The sequence below is a fragment of the Belonocnema kinseyi genome, chromosome 10 (genome assembly GCF_010883055.1).
Source record: "Belonocnema kinseyi isolate 2016_QV_RU_SX_M_011 chromosome 10, B_treatae_v1, whole genome shotgun sequence".
Taxonomy (NCBI): domain Eukaryota; kingdom Metazoa; phylum Arthropoda; class Insecta; order Hymenoptera; family Cynipidae; genus Belonocnema; species Belonocnema kinseyi.
The window spans coordinates 34,398,871-34,413,151 of record NC_046666.1 but is presented as its reverse complement, the minus strand read 5'-3'; the positions used below and the strand labels follow the sequence as shown (position 1 = coordinate 34,413,151).

Sequence of the window (14,281 nt, the reverse complement as noted above, 5' to 3'; positions counted from 1 at the left end):
TACGGTTGGTAAATAGTAGGGGGAGTCCCAGTCAAAGAAAAGTTACACATATATTAACCCTTTAGAATTTAGAGAATTTTTTTCCCTAAATCTACATATCGTAACGTTCTGAGTATCTTTCGAGATATTGAATGTTTTTGGTTGAAAATTATTATTTTTCCTACTAAATATTTCCCGAATTTACTCGACTTTTTAATTGATTTTATTTTTTAATCTTACCAAATTAAAATATTTTGCTTTAAAATCTTCTAAAGTCTTTTTCGAAGTTTTAGGGAATCATTTCATATGCTTAAAAACTTTTTTTAATTACCTCTTAAAATCCATTTTTCAAAATAAAAAATTATATCAAATTTTCACACGAATATAAAGAAAATTCTTTTTTTTATTCCTGTCAGGACTTTTAACCCTTCTAATATCTAAACATTATTTTAATTTTTCCTGTATTTTTTATTTATTCTGCAAAATATAATAAATGCCTTAAAAATTCCGGATTTTTCTTCCAACAGTTTTGAAATAATTTGAAATATTTTTAAATAATCTCTGAAGATTAATTTTTCGGATTAAAAAATTATTTTAATGTTTCCTAGGAACTTAAAAAATTGTGTTTCATTTGCTTCAAACTTTACAAAATTCTTAAAGACTCTTTACAAGTTTTAATTGTTTTTGATTATTTTCAAAACTTCTGAATATTTCTTAAACTTACTAAAAGATTTTCTAAAATTATGTAATATGCCAAAATTGCACAAATTTTCTTTAAAATCTAATACACACTTTTTACAAATTTTAGAAAATAATTTAAAAAATTTTTTGATCTTTTTTTATTTTCCTTTTAAAATTTCTTACAAAACAATCATTTAAGAATTTCCTATAAATCTTTAGAACTTTTTAAATTAAAATGTTTTCCCTCCAATCTTTCAAAATTATTGAAATGTTTCTAACTTTTTTATTCGGGATCTTCGGGTTCTTTAACTTCACTTTTGTAACCAGATTTGGAATCCGGAGCGATACACATTGGCATAATTTATGGAATTACGGTGTTTGAAAATAAGAAAAAATGTCCTGAACAAAACTTATTTGACCAAAAAAGACGAATTTAGAAAAAAACTTGGATTTTAACTAAGAAAGTTAACTTTCAAACAAAAAATCGAATAGTTGAATTTTCAGTTAAAAGAATTCAGATTTTCAACCGAAACAAAATTATTAAACACGTTAGATAAGTTTTCAAGCAAAAACTGAACTAAGAATAAGGCAAATTTTATATTTTAAACCAAAGATGAAATAGTAAATTTCTTTAGTAAACAAATTAATTTTCAACCGATAATGTCGAATTTTTCAACTAAATATTTCAATTTTAAACGAACAATATAAATTTTAAAACAATTTTTATTCTAAATCTTCAAGAAAAAAAATAAATTTTGAACTCAATAGATGATTTATCAACTAAAAAGATGAAAGTTCGACCAAAAAGGTGAATTTAAACGAAAATGATGTATTTTCCTCCACAAAAAAAAATAATTTATAACAAATTGGTTGAACTTCTAATCAAGAAGATACATTTTTTACCAAAAAAGATAAATTAAAAAATATATAAATTTTCCACCAAAAGGATAAATTTTTCACAAAAAACCCACACATTTTCAATTAAAATTATAAATATTTACCCTAATAACGAAATTTCTAAATATAAAGATAAATTTCCAACCGAGAAGATAAATTTTCTTTATAAAAGACGAATTTTCAACATAATAAATAAATTCTCAGTCACAGAAATGAATTTTCAAAGCAAATAATGAATGTTTCATCGAACAAAATAAACCTCTAACCAAAATATTGAATTTTTAACTAATAAGTTGAATTTCTAACCAAAAATATGCATTTTTCAGCCAAGAAGATTAATTTGCTACCAAAAATAGCAGTTTTCAGCCAAAAAGATTAATTTTCTACAAAAAAATTAACTTTGGCCAAAATAAATTAATTTTCAATCAAATAGTTTGTTTTTCAACTAAAAAGATAATTTTTTAAATCGAAAATCGAATAAACTGAGAAGATTAATTTTCTTTAAAAAAGACGATTTTTTACAAAATACTGTAGTTATTAACAAACAAACAAAACATTTTTATCCAAAAATGAATTTTTCAAGAAGCAGTTGAACTTTCAAGCAAAGAAATACATTTTTAATCAATAATATTAATGTTTCATCAAAAATGATGCATTTTCAACTAAATATGTATTTGAATTGTCAACAAATAAATTTTCGAAAACTAAAACATGAACTAGTTAAACATTCAACTAAAAAAATGTTTTCAAACAAACGAGAAGAATTTTTAATAAAATAGATCAATTCTCTGCCAAAGAAATACATTTGTAACAAAAATGATGAATCTTTCAGCCAAGAAAATGAATTTTCAATCACGAACATGAATTTTCTTCAAAAAATTCACTTTGGACAAAATACGTCAATTTTTAACCAAATAGTTGAATTTTCAACTATAAAAAAATTATTTTGTATCCAAATGTAAAATAATTAAAACTTATATTTAAAAAAATTAATTTTCAATCAAACAAAGAACGAGTTTTCAACTAAGTATTGTAACCAAGAAGAATAATTTACTAACAAAAAACACTAATTTTAACAAAATACATTAATGTTCAGCTAAAAAGTACCAATTTTAAACTCAAAATGGAACAGTTAAATTTTCAATTGTAAAACATTAATTTTTAAATAAACACTTAATTTTTAACAAAATAATTACATTTTCAAGTAAAATATTAATCTTCACCTAAAAAAGAAGAATTTTCATCAAAATAACTGAATTTTCAACTAAAAAACGTAACTTTTAAACATAGAATGGAAAGTATTTTCAGAATATTTATATTTTTATATATTTCATAGTGTTTTGATATCTTTATATTTCGTGTTAACTTCTTCCTTATTTTATTCTTAAAAATTGTAAATTTTTTTGTGAAATTTGATTTGAAAATCGCGCGATTTTCATCATTTCTGGTTCAGATTTAATCGTAGCCAATCAAAATAATGAGAAGTTGTTTAGAAATATAAAAAAAGGTCCAGAACAAAACTTATTTGACCAAAAAAGACGAATTAAAAAAAAATACCTGAATTTTCAACTATAAAAGGCAACTTTGAAACAAAAAATTGAATAGTTAAATTTTCAGTGAAGGTAATTAATATTTTCAACCGAAACAAACTTGTTAAACACATTTGATAAGTTTACCTTGAAGATTTCTGGGTGACAGGAGGCTGCTATAAATACACACAAAAATCAGTATAAACGTAAAATCGGCTTTTAACTGAAGGCTACATTAGTTTCGGGGAGGGGGCATAACCATATAGAAGGATGTCAATGGGGGGGGGGGTGAATTGCTCAAAATTGGTGACATAGTTTATAAATTATCCCTTATCCCCGCGAGATAATTTTATTCTGTAAATTTCAATCATTCTTGTTATTGCAATCTTTCTTCACAGCGCTAAATATTATTGACGAGAAATGATTATGTATTGTATGTGCAAGCTTAAACGTATCTAGATTGTAAAATATGACCTGCTTAGAAGTATTCATGCCATAAAGATAAGAATATGAGGCTTATAATGAGAAGCTGTCTCATCAGATAAGCAACAACAGCTGCTGAATCAGTGATTTCGAAAGTTGTTATTTTAGCATTTCATACATTTTTGGAAGAATCAGTTTTCTTTAATTACAAGAAAATGATTGGTATGAAGCTCCTCACTTTGGTTGTGGTTTTCTCTTTTTCTGTTGGTACGTACTAATTTTGTATTGAAAAATATTATAGTAAAAAATACTATGAAAGCCCCCATCTTAAATTTATTGCTTAAAGATTCAAGTTCAGCTACGGGCAGGCGAGGTCGTTCAAAACTACCAATCCAGAGTCCACAAAGTTCAAGTTCTTCAAATGATCCACAAAATGAAAATCCAGAAGTTAATTCTCATCTTGTAGGGCACAAATTTTATCTTTCACAATATCCACATCCAAATAATTTTATTATAAATTTCAACAATAGTATTCATTCTCATCAACTTGGTTCGCAAGTAAGTCCCAAATTCCGTCGTCAATTTTCTCAGCAATCCCGACCACAATTTCGTCCCCAAAAACGCCCAAATCGGAAAGACAATGGACCATATGAAAGACACTTTACAGTATTGGATTCAAACCCACAAAGTCATAATATTCCATCTTACAGAATTTCTAAGCATCCTTTTAAAATAGAAGGCAGTTCTTCAGAACATAATAATTCTCCCCAAAATCACAATCAGCTTCCAAATCGTGCTCAAATGGACCTCAACCTTCCTCCGTCAGAGGAAAAGAAACCTTTTCTAGACCTCAATAAAATTCCTGACCCTGAACATGATTAGAATTATATATGTGTGCTTTCGGTTTATAAGATAAGAAATATTGTTGACACCTATATGTATCGATCAATCATGGATTCGTTTTTGTGTGAACAAAAAATTGTAATAAGAATCTTTGTAAATTATTTGAATTTATTATAAATATAAAAGATTATTGGCTACAAATTTGTTTCTTTTATTTGACAGCTACATCACATTTTCTTATCAATTCCCCTTTTTCCTCCTGTTTTGGTATGTGAAAAAATACCGAAAATGTTTATTGGCGAAATAGTAAATGCCAGAAATTTTTAGGACCTGAATTTTTAAATTCCCGAAAATAATAAATTGAAAATAAATAAATTGTTCACTTGAGAATTAAGAGACCACATTTGAAAAATTCGACAATTTAGTATTTTCTGGCTTTTGAAAGTTTAACAAAATTCACTTTTTTCGGGAATTTAGAAATTCATCAATTTGCTATTTTCAGGAATTTGAACATTCAGGTTCTAAAATTTCGGAATTTTTATTTTGTGAGATATTTCTAATTTGGTAATTATTGTTTCGATATTTTTCCACATTCGGGATTCGAAAATTTGGCAACATTATGTCATCTCATTGTTTCGAAACTTTCTATATCGTAAAATAGTAACTTTAAATATCAGTCGCAGGAGACCAAAAAACATTTGTACTTTTGGCAAAAAATATTTTCTTCCATTAACTGAATTTTAGTCAACACTGCGGATTTTCAACGCAATTATTCATACTTTAATCTACTAATTTGTTTACAAAAACAGCTATGTGTTTTTGCAAAACAAACCAAAATAATCAGATTTTTTTTCATTACATTTTTTTATAAACTTTCAGAATGAAAAAGAAACGCTTTATATTAAATGAAATGTGAACAGATCAAAGATTTCATTAATGTGAAATTTTCACGGATTTCAATTAGTTTAATGAATCTTACTCATTGTGTCAGGAATTAAAATCTCCTACAGATCCTTTATCCGAATTTCTAATAGCAGCGCTCGCTTACACTTGAAAATTTGGTCAGAGAAATGGAAAACTGCAGAAAACCAAAACTGCTGAGCACAGTGGGTTATAGAGATACTATTTTGGTTGTCGATATTCGAATAGCATCAACCACATACATATTCGAAATCTGCTCGACAGTAGTTAAATGCAGTGAAAACACGACTAAACTAGAATCGCGAAGGTCACCCATCCGAGTGCTAACCGCGCCCGTCAGTGTCTAACATTCGAAATCTCGACGATTCGAGAATCACCACCTAGCTACCGTAGTTGGTCTAAAAACTTTTTTTTATTTAAAATGGCAATTCTTAAAATATTTTTTCCAATTGATTATTATACGTGATTTTAACAGGACAATAATATAATTAGTTATAAACGTGATTTTTACAGATATTCATTTTTTTAGAACACATTTTTTTTAATCTCCCGCGCAAGATATTTTACTTTTTGACTAGAATGAAGATTCTCTAAAAGGTCTTAAAAATTCGGAAAAATCATCAAAGTCAGCAATTATCAAGAACTAATAGATTGAAAATACAAAAAGCGATCCTCTTTCAGAAAATAAATAATAAACTTTTTTCAATATGCGTGATACGGAAATAAGTAGCTAAAACAAATTTGAAATAATTACTTCCTGGTATAGACGGGAGTACGACTTTTGAGTACTATAAAAAATAAATAACTAATATTTTCTTCTAACACTCTCGATAACTCATTTCCAGTAGAGTTCGAAAATAAAATGCCATCAATTTTTTGAAATGTTATTAGGTTGTGAACTTAATTTTGAAATTCGTTTAAGCAATTACAAATTACCACCAGTCACTGTAAGTATGATCTACTTTTGAAAAAATCTTATTCATTTATGCTCAAGGAAGTATTTATAGCGAGAATTTACTAAAAAGTTTATTCTTTTACTAATTTTTTTTATAACATTAACACTAAAATGATATTTCTTACAAATTTTAACTGAACATTGGTTCTACCTATATCTCGAACAAAAAATTAAAAAATAGTTTTAAAGTATTTGAAATGACTTAAAATAATATTTGAAGTTATGAATGAAATTGTGAATGACCAATAAGTTATAAATTGTAAGTATTTAGTTTAATACTTCTATATGTCTGTGGGTTTACTGCATTAATTTTCGGATAAATATCTTCCGTTTTTAATAAAGGAAAAAAATAATTACGGAAAATAAAATTACATACATATATTTAAAAAACAGCGTTTTATTAAGAATAAGTAGTATAATATATTTTACTAAAATTAAAATTAACATTTTTGGCAAAAGAATCTTTTATTTTTCTTAAATTGTTGTGCTTGAAAATTGGACTTGCTTTATTTTCGAGAAAAACAACAGGAGACATTTTGTTATATATTGTACAAAATGTCTTATATGATTAAAATAAATTTTTTCTATTTAAGTTAGTTTTTATTTTATTTGAATGTTCTATAATTAATTAATAATAATCTTAATTTTAATTCATTTGTTTTAATTTTTAACTTTTTTAATTTTTATCATTAATTCTATAATTAACAACGTTTTTTTCACTTACCTCTTACGTGAATGTATTAAGTAATTTTATTTACATATAGCATTTTATTTCTTAATTTCAAGGGTAAAAAATATCACTTTTATGTGTATTATTAAGCTGGGAAAAATTTAAGATCATTAATGTAAAATTGTATTTATTCACATGAGAGCGCAGGTCAGGGACAACCTGGAAATCAGGAAAAGTACGGGAATTTCGTTTGAAAGGTTAAAAGTTTAGAAAAAAAATTCTTTCTTACTTTCTAGTAACTATATAAAATGAACTATAGTCACTTTTTATTAAAAATACCATGCTAGTCACTTTTTATTTAATAAAATAACCCATAGAATGACCTTTCTTGAAATCAGGTTTCTACCTTTTTCTAACTTGCCTTAAATTCTTTTGAAACATTTCTGGGTACTTTACAGATTCCAAGAAATTTTTTGATAGATTACAATAATATTTTTCCATAATAATTTGAAGGGGTTCCAAAGGATTTAAAAGATTCTAAAGGTGTTTTTAAAATTTCCAAGGAATGTGCAAGAGCTTTCTAAACTTTCAAGGTATTTCAAAACATTTCAAAGGATTTTAATTATTGGATAGTATTTTAAAAGATTGCAACAAATTTACAATAAATTTCAATAATTTGAACAGGTTCCGAAGTATTTAAATGAATTAAGGGTATTTTTAAAAAATCCAAGGAATTTTCAATAGATTACAATAACTTTGAAATGTTTCAAAAGATTAAAAATAATAATTTGGAGAGATTCCGAAGGATTTTCAAGACTTCAGGGTATTTTTAAAAATTTCAAGAATTTTAATAAGATTAAAAGCATTAAAAAACTTTCAAAGCATTTTAAATGTTTCAGGGTATTTTAAAAGATTCCAAGGATTTTTAAATAGATGTCGATAATTTCAAAGAGGTTCCAAAGGATTTTAAAGATTTAAAGGTATTTTTAAAAATTCTAAATAATGTTCTAAAAATTCCGAAGATTTTTGAATAGATTCCAGAAATTCAAATGGGTTCAATAGGATATTAATGATTTAAGGCCATGTGATGAGTGGGTCACGTGACCAGATTCCTACCTTACCGCCACTTTTTTTATTTCCCAACTTATTTTCACACAAAACGCCAGATCATGCTGAAAATTTGGAATACGATACAAGAAACACTAAGAATGGTGGGTCTGGTCCTAAATTTGTATATTTATAAAAAAAGTTTTTTGTTGTAAATAATTTCTTTTACATTTTTCATAATTATTAAAATTTAGGACCAGACCAACCTTTCTTATTGCTTCATATTTATTATCCCAAATTTTCAACTCGATGTAGCGCTTCGTGTGAAAATAAGTTGGGAAATAAAAAACGTGAGGGTAAAGTAGGAATCTGGTCACGTGACCCACTTGTCACGTGGCCTTAAAGGTATTTTTGAGAATTCCAAGAAATTTTGAAAACTTTTAATAAGTTTCCAGCAATGTTAAAATATTTTGAAGGATTTGAAATGTTTTAATATATTTAAAAAGATTCCAGGGTATTTTCAATAAATTGCAAAATTTGAAGGGGTTCCAAAGGATTTGAATGATTTTAGGTTATTTTTTAAATTCAAAGGAATGTTTAATAGATTACAATAATTTAAAGGGATTACGAAAGATTCTTAAGATTTTAGGATATTTTTGAAAATTCCAAGATATTTTGCAGAGCTTTACAAAATTTCAAGGATTTGAAATGTCTGATGGTATTTTTAATGATTACAAGAAATTTTAAAGAGATTTAAGTAATTTGAATGTTTTTCAAAGGATTTGACTAATTTTTTAGTATTTTTTAAAAATTGCAAGGAATTTTTAATAGATTGCAGTAATTTGAAGGGGTACAAAGGATTTTTATGATTTAAGGGTATTTTTGAAAAACCTAAGAAATTTCAAAGACTTTCAAAAAGATTTAAAATGATGTAGTGTGTTTTAAAAGATTCCAAGGAATTGTTAATTGCACTCAGTAATTTGAAGGAGTTTCAAAGGATTATCAAGATCTTAGGGTATTTTAGAAAATTTCAAGAAATTTCCAACAGTTTTAAAAATTTTCAAGGTACTTAACAATATTTGAAAGAATTTTGAAATATTGTAAGGTATTTGAAAATATTTCCAGCAATTCTTAATAAATTCCAATAATTTGAAAGAATTTAAAAGAATTTAAACAGTTTTACGGTATTTTTCAAAATTCTCAGGAATTTTCGAGAGCTGTAAACATTTGCAATTTATTCTAATAAATTTAAAAGATTCTAAAGAATTTTTAATAGATTTTGAAGGATTTGAAATAATTCTGGATATTTTAAAGGATTCCAAGCCATTTTTAATATAGATTTCAATAATTCGAATATTTTAAAAGATTTCAGGAAATTTTTAATGAAGATTTAAATTATTTTTAAGATTTTACTTTAGTGAAAAGAAGGTTGCTATATATGAAGAACAAGAAAACATCTGCGGAGATGTTGGTGCCGTAATCAGATAACCCTCATCTCATGTAAAGTAGCGTTCCTTGTTTAAACAAGGACTTTTGCATACCTTGATCTTGTAATACAAAAAAAAGTTCTTAGAAAATTTATTACGTAAACTTTTTTCTTTTTGTTTTGTAAAAGTACAATTTCTGATAATGCAATTTCAATGAAATATTATAATAATAAATTTTTTATATTTTTCATTTTACGAAATCTAGACGGATCACTTATGTCTACATATCTACTAGAAAGAGAATGAAGCCACATACTGGTGCTCTGTTCTTTACCTTGACGATTTGTTGTTATTCTATTGGTGCGTATAATATTGTAATATATTAATAATATATATAATATTATAATATCTTAGAAAATAAGTTTTTAAATTCTCACAATAATCAGAAGGTTTTGAAACAAAACTCAACTCCCGATATAATATCGGTTTCGGGCATGGCTCGCAGTGGTCTGGATTCTGAATCAGGGGTATCCAATCTTGAACAGACAGGAATGCATGAACCTTATTTGTTGGATTTGAACGCATGACGCAACCTGATGCAACTATCTAGCTGAGCGTCTTCTCTCATCACGAAACTTCGGAGGCCATCAATTCTAGGTATATCGTAAAACGGAGGCTCTTATATCGGGAGTTGAGTGTAATTTCAATAGTAGCTTTAGTTCATGACCTGGCGTTCTAAAAAATCCTTGCAATAGAATTTCTCAATTCAGATTATGTGTCAATTTTTACAGATTTAAGTGCAGCGGTCATCGAGCGACCTTTAAAACTACCAATAAGACGTCCAGGCCTACAACTTCCAGTAGTGGACAGTAATGATCCTCTTCTTAAGAAACAGCGTTATGGTAAAATTTTAATTACTTTCAAATTACTATTAATATTACTTGATTTTAATTTAAGTAATAACTATGCTGTGTACTGGTATACTACTGGCGCTGTACAAAAATAGCACTGGTAGTGGCTTGATAGCAAGAGTATGGAGTGAAACGTGCTTGGCCAGCATAATTTATTATAGTAGGTCTTGTACTGGATCAGTACAATAATAGGTACTGTCTCAGTTCCATAATTACTGGCTTTAGCTTTAGCTTTGCTAAACACTGAATTCATGCTAGTACCATTAAAAGCCTGGTGCCGTGTCTGTTTTTGACCACTAGTAGACTGGTACAGTGCCGTAAATAATTTGGCTTAGTGCAGTGCCAGTAGTAAAACTGTCTCTAGTTGTCTTTTTACAGATTTGAGAACAGCCCAGGACTGGAAAAGGCCTTCAAAACTACAAGTAAAACGTGCAGGCTCTTCAAATAATCAGCCATATACCCACAATATTCCAGTCGTGGACAGTAATGATCCCCTCCTTCATTACCAACGTTCTGGTATGGTTTCAGTTATATTTAAATTATTATTAATATTATTTGATTTAAAGTAACGTGATAATTACGTCTTCTACTGGCCTGCTGCTGGCGAGGTACTAACATACTAATTGTACTGGTTTGATAGCAAGAGTGTGGAGTGAAAAGTGCTTGGCCAGTATAATTTATTATAGTGGTTCCTGTACTGGATCAGTACAATAATAGGTTCTGTCCCAGTTCCGTAATTACTGGCTATAGTTTTAGCTTTGCTAAACACTATAACTTCATGCCAGTACCCTTAGTATCCTGGTACCGTGCCTGTTCTTGACCACTAGTAGACTGAGACAGTACCATAAATAATGTGGCGCATTAAAATGCCAGTAGTAAAATTATCTCTAGTTATCTTTTTACAGATTTGAGAACAGAACATGGCTGGAAAAAGTCTTCAAAACTACAAGTTAAACGTGCAGGCTCTTTAAATAATCAGCCACATACCCACAATCTTCCAGTAGTGGGCAGTACTGATCCTCTCCTTCATCGTCAGTCTTCGGGTATAGTTTCAGTTATATTCAAATTATTATTAACATTATTTGATTTGAAGGTACACGATAACTCTGTTTTGTACTGGCCTACTACTGTCGCGTTACTAACTACTGGTACTGGCTTGGTACCAAGTGTGTTTTTAGTTGAACCAGTACTAGCTCACAAGGGGAAACTACACTCTGCGAAATTTTTTTTGGAGTTATACTCCTCTCAGTAATAGGTCAGAATCAAACTTGTAATATAATAAAGTAATAAGATACGCTTTTCAGCCATTTACGAGAAAAATGGCTTTACAAAACTCCAAGCACCCTATGTAGACCGCGATGTAATAGTCCTTCAACTCTGGTTGGATTAGACGGTAGCGCTCCGAGTTTGTAACCGGAAAGTCCGTGCTCCATTTATGCGGCCGGCACTTTTGCAAAAGAAATTTATTTTCTTTCATAGTTTCTTTTATTTGTAATTAACTATTAAAAATATTTAAATCAAGCAAAAATATTCGGTTTCGACCATTTTTTTTGTATGAAAAAATGATTTTTTTCAACCTTTGCCACTACTACACCACGAACATTTAATTTGTAGAAAATTCTCATTTTTCTTCATTCAATTGAACAATTAGGGGAGAGTAGTCCTAAGTCGGCACTGTGGATTAAGTCGGTACCCTTGTGTTTCTCAGAGAGAGGCCGTCCAGAAAAGACGTCCGCTAAATTTCCGGAATTTTAGACTCCCCCCTCCTACTTGTCCGATTTCCAGAGCCCCCCCCCCCCTTAAGGACATTCTCAACAAAGGGATCTCTCCCCATTTTTTCATATTTTTACTTTTTTTTCATCATCGACAGTAATAACAAATCTTCTTCCCCGGAAACGCTCGATGGCGTGTCAATCGCCTGCTAGAAAAAAACTGCTAGAAAAACTTAAAAGAATGATTAATAACTTAAGGGAGACCGAAAGAAGATGAAAAGGGGATAAGAAGAGGTTGATGAGACGATGCACGCGGGGAAACTAAAATTAGGTTAAAGGAGAGTATAAGAAAGTTGAGAACAGTGGAAATGGAGAAAGTGTAGTTTAACAGGAAAAAATAGATCACAAGAAAACGTTAAGGAAGAAAGACAGACAGAAAAAAAGCTGGATGGAAGAGCTTAAGAAAATGGTAAAGGAGAGGAGGGACTAGGAAGTGATAAGCAGTAAAATATGAGGAAGGGCATAAATGAAGGTATCGGGATAAACAAGTGGAGGGAGTATTTTAAGGTTCTGTAAGGGGTGTCGAAAATAGAACGAGGGATGAAGGAAGAAAAGCGGTAGCAAGGGACGAAGACACCGAAAACGAGGTTAGGAGGGAAGAGGTGAATAAGGCAACCACAAGGCTGAAAGGAATCAAGGCAACAGGTAGGGATATCCTGTAAAATGAAGCACTGAGATATGGAAGAATGGGGGCGAAAATATAGAGGATTTACAACAAGGTTTGGAGAAGTGAAGCGTGGCCAGAGGAATGGAACACGGGGCTCGTTGTGCCATTAATTAAGAAGGGAGAGTGCAAAGGTGTGGAGAAATATAATGGTATCAAACTCATATCAGTGGGATGTAAAGTTTACGCGACAGTGCTTAGGAAGACGCTGAAAAGACAGGTGGAAGAAGCGAGAAGTATACCACACAACCAAATGGGTTTCAGGGAAGGGATTAGGACCACAGACCAGTTGCACTGTTTGTGGATCTTAAAGAAACGTTTCACTCCCGGAACTGGTGGGTGCTATTGACGGTCATAAAAGAGAGAGAAGTAGAAGATTTGATAGAAAGGATGAAAGAAACATTTGCGGAGACTGTGGAAATAGTAGAGATGGGAGAAAAGAAAGAACAGAAATTCTGGACAGGAAACAGGCCATAGTGCTTGTTAAGCTCACTCCTATTTAGTGCTTTATAGTCAACCTTGAAGAAGAAGATGGGGAGGAGAGAAAAGGGAATGAGGATTGCATAAACTTTTGGAGGTTATGGATAAAAAGAGGAAGTGCAACGTGGGACGTTCAAATGGGAAGAAGGGAAATACGAAATAAGGTTCGAATGTAGTATGCAAGTAAGGGGTAGAGATTGTTAGGGAATAGAGGAGCCGATAATGACAAAGAGAGGAACGATGGAAAGAAAAAGGGTGCAACAGCTGGCATAGGGTGGTTAAGATGGAGCGGGAGCAGTAGAGATGAACATGTGATGAGGAGGCAGGAAAGTGTATGGAAAAGAGATTGAAGTCGATTTTTAATGGAAGTAGGCAGGAAGAGGATTTAATGAAAAATCTAGAAGATTTGACAGAGAGCGAGAGAGAGAGCGAGCTAATTGCATTATGTAGGAAAAAGCCAAAAAATGAATTCTGAAAAAGGAGAATAAGGAAGTAGTGTTGCGGAATAGAGTTACAATTTTTAGATTGGCTTTCACCAGATCAGTATTGGCCTCCTATGGCGGTTGTTGTTGGCTAGAAGTTTACTGGCACAGTACCCTAAATAAATTGGCTCATTACAGTTTCAGTAGTAAATTTGTTTCTATTTGTGTTTTTACAGATTTAAGTATAGTCCAGCGTTGGAATAGCCCTTCTCAACATGGTGATCACCAAAATCAAGTTCAAAATATAATACGTAAAAAATATCATCCAAATCGTGCTTTTGCTGTCTAATTTGACATATTGGGTAATATCTGGTTTTTAATCCATCCTCCACGGACTGGAATGCAGCCAATTGCATGATATGGGAGCAACAGCTTAAGGTGGGATGTGAACCACCAGAACCACGGTAAAGGTACATAGAAAAATGTCCAGACGTACCGACTCAGGGATCGAACCTCCGACACCAAGCCACCGAGCCTCCTTATATTCAAGATCCATATTTTATATTATTCGTTTTTATTTAAATTTATTTATTTCTTTGAATAAACTTATATTTGATTATAATTTATTATTCATAAAAAAGATTATTATTATATTATCTA

General features: G+C 29.9%; 2 protein-coding genes across 3 annotated transcripts in view; both read left to right on the top strand.

Annotated features, from left to right (window-relative positions):
* Positions 1-14,108, top strand: part of LOC117181774 — a 28,318-nt gene extending 14,210 nt beyond the window's left edge. Inside the window, exons 1-6 of one of the 2 annotated variants that reach the window (XM_033374741.1) lie at positions 9,427-9,530; positions 9,638-9,732; positions 10,164-10,274; positions 10,662-10,799; positions 11,189-11,326; positions 13,858-14,108. In XM_033374741.1, the coding sequence (XP_033230632.1) occupies positions 9,675-9,732; positions 10,164-10,274; positions 10,662-10,799; positions 11,189-11,326; positions 13,858-13,970 (558 nt within the window). In that variant the 5' untranslated portion in view covers positions 9,427-9,530; positions 9,638-9,674 and the 3' untranslated portion in view covers positions 13,971-14,108. Of the gene's footprint in view, positions 1-9,426; positions 9,531-9,637; positions 9,733-10,163; positions 10,275-10,661; positions 10,800-11,188; positions 11,327-13,857 lie in introns of those variants that run through there. The other variant, XM_033374742.1, reaches the window with a different exon arrangement.
* On the top strand, positions 3,666-4,426 carry LOC117181776. Its single transcript, XM_033374743.1, has 2 exons — positions 3,666-3,776; positions 3,856-4,426. Exons 1-2 carry the CDS (start codon positions 3,725-3,727, stop codon positions 4,389-4,391), a joined length of 588 nt encoding a protein of 195 aa, XP_033230634.1. The 5' UTR covers positions 3,666-3,724; the 3' UTR covers positions 4,392-4,426.
* Positions 14,109-14,281: the final 173 nt, after the last annotated feature.

Excerpts from the sequence above, each read along its gene's own strand:
- LOC117181776 (XM_033374743.1), top strand. The coding sequence starts at position 3,725 with ATGATTGGTATGAAGCTCCTCACTTTGGTTGTGGTTTTCTCTTTTTCT. Across the intron at positions 3,777-3,855 it reads GGTTTTCTCTTTTTCTGTTG|ATTCAAGTTCAGCTACGGGC; the intron begins GTACGTACTAAT and ends TATTGCTTAAAG.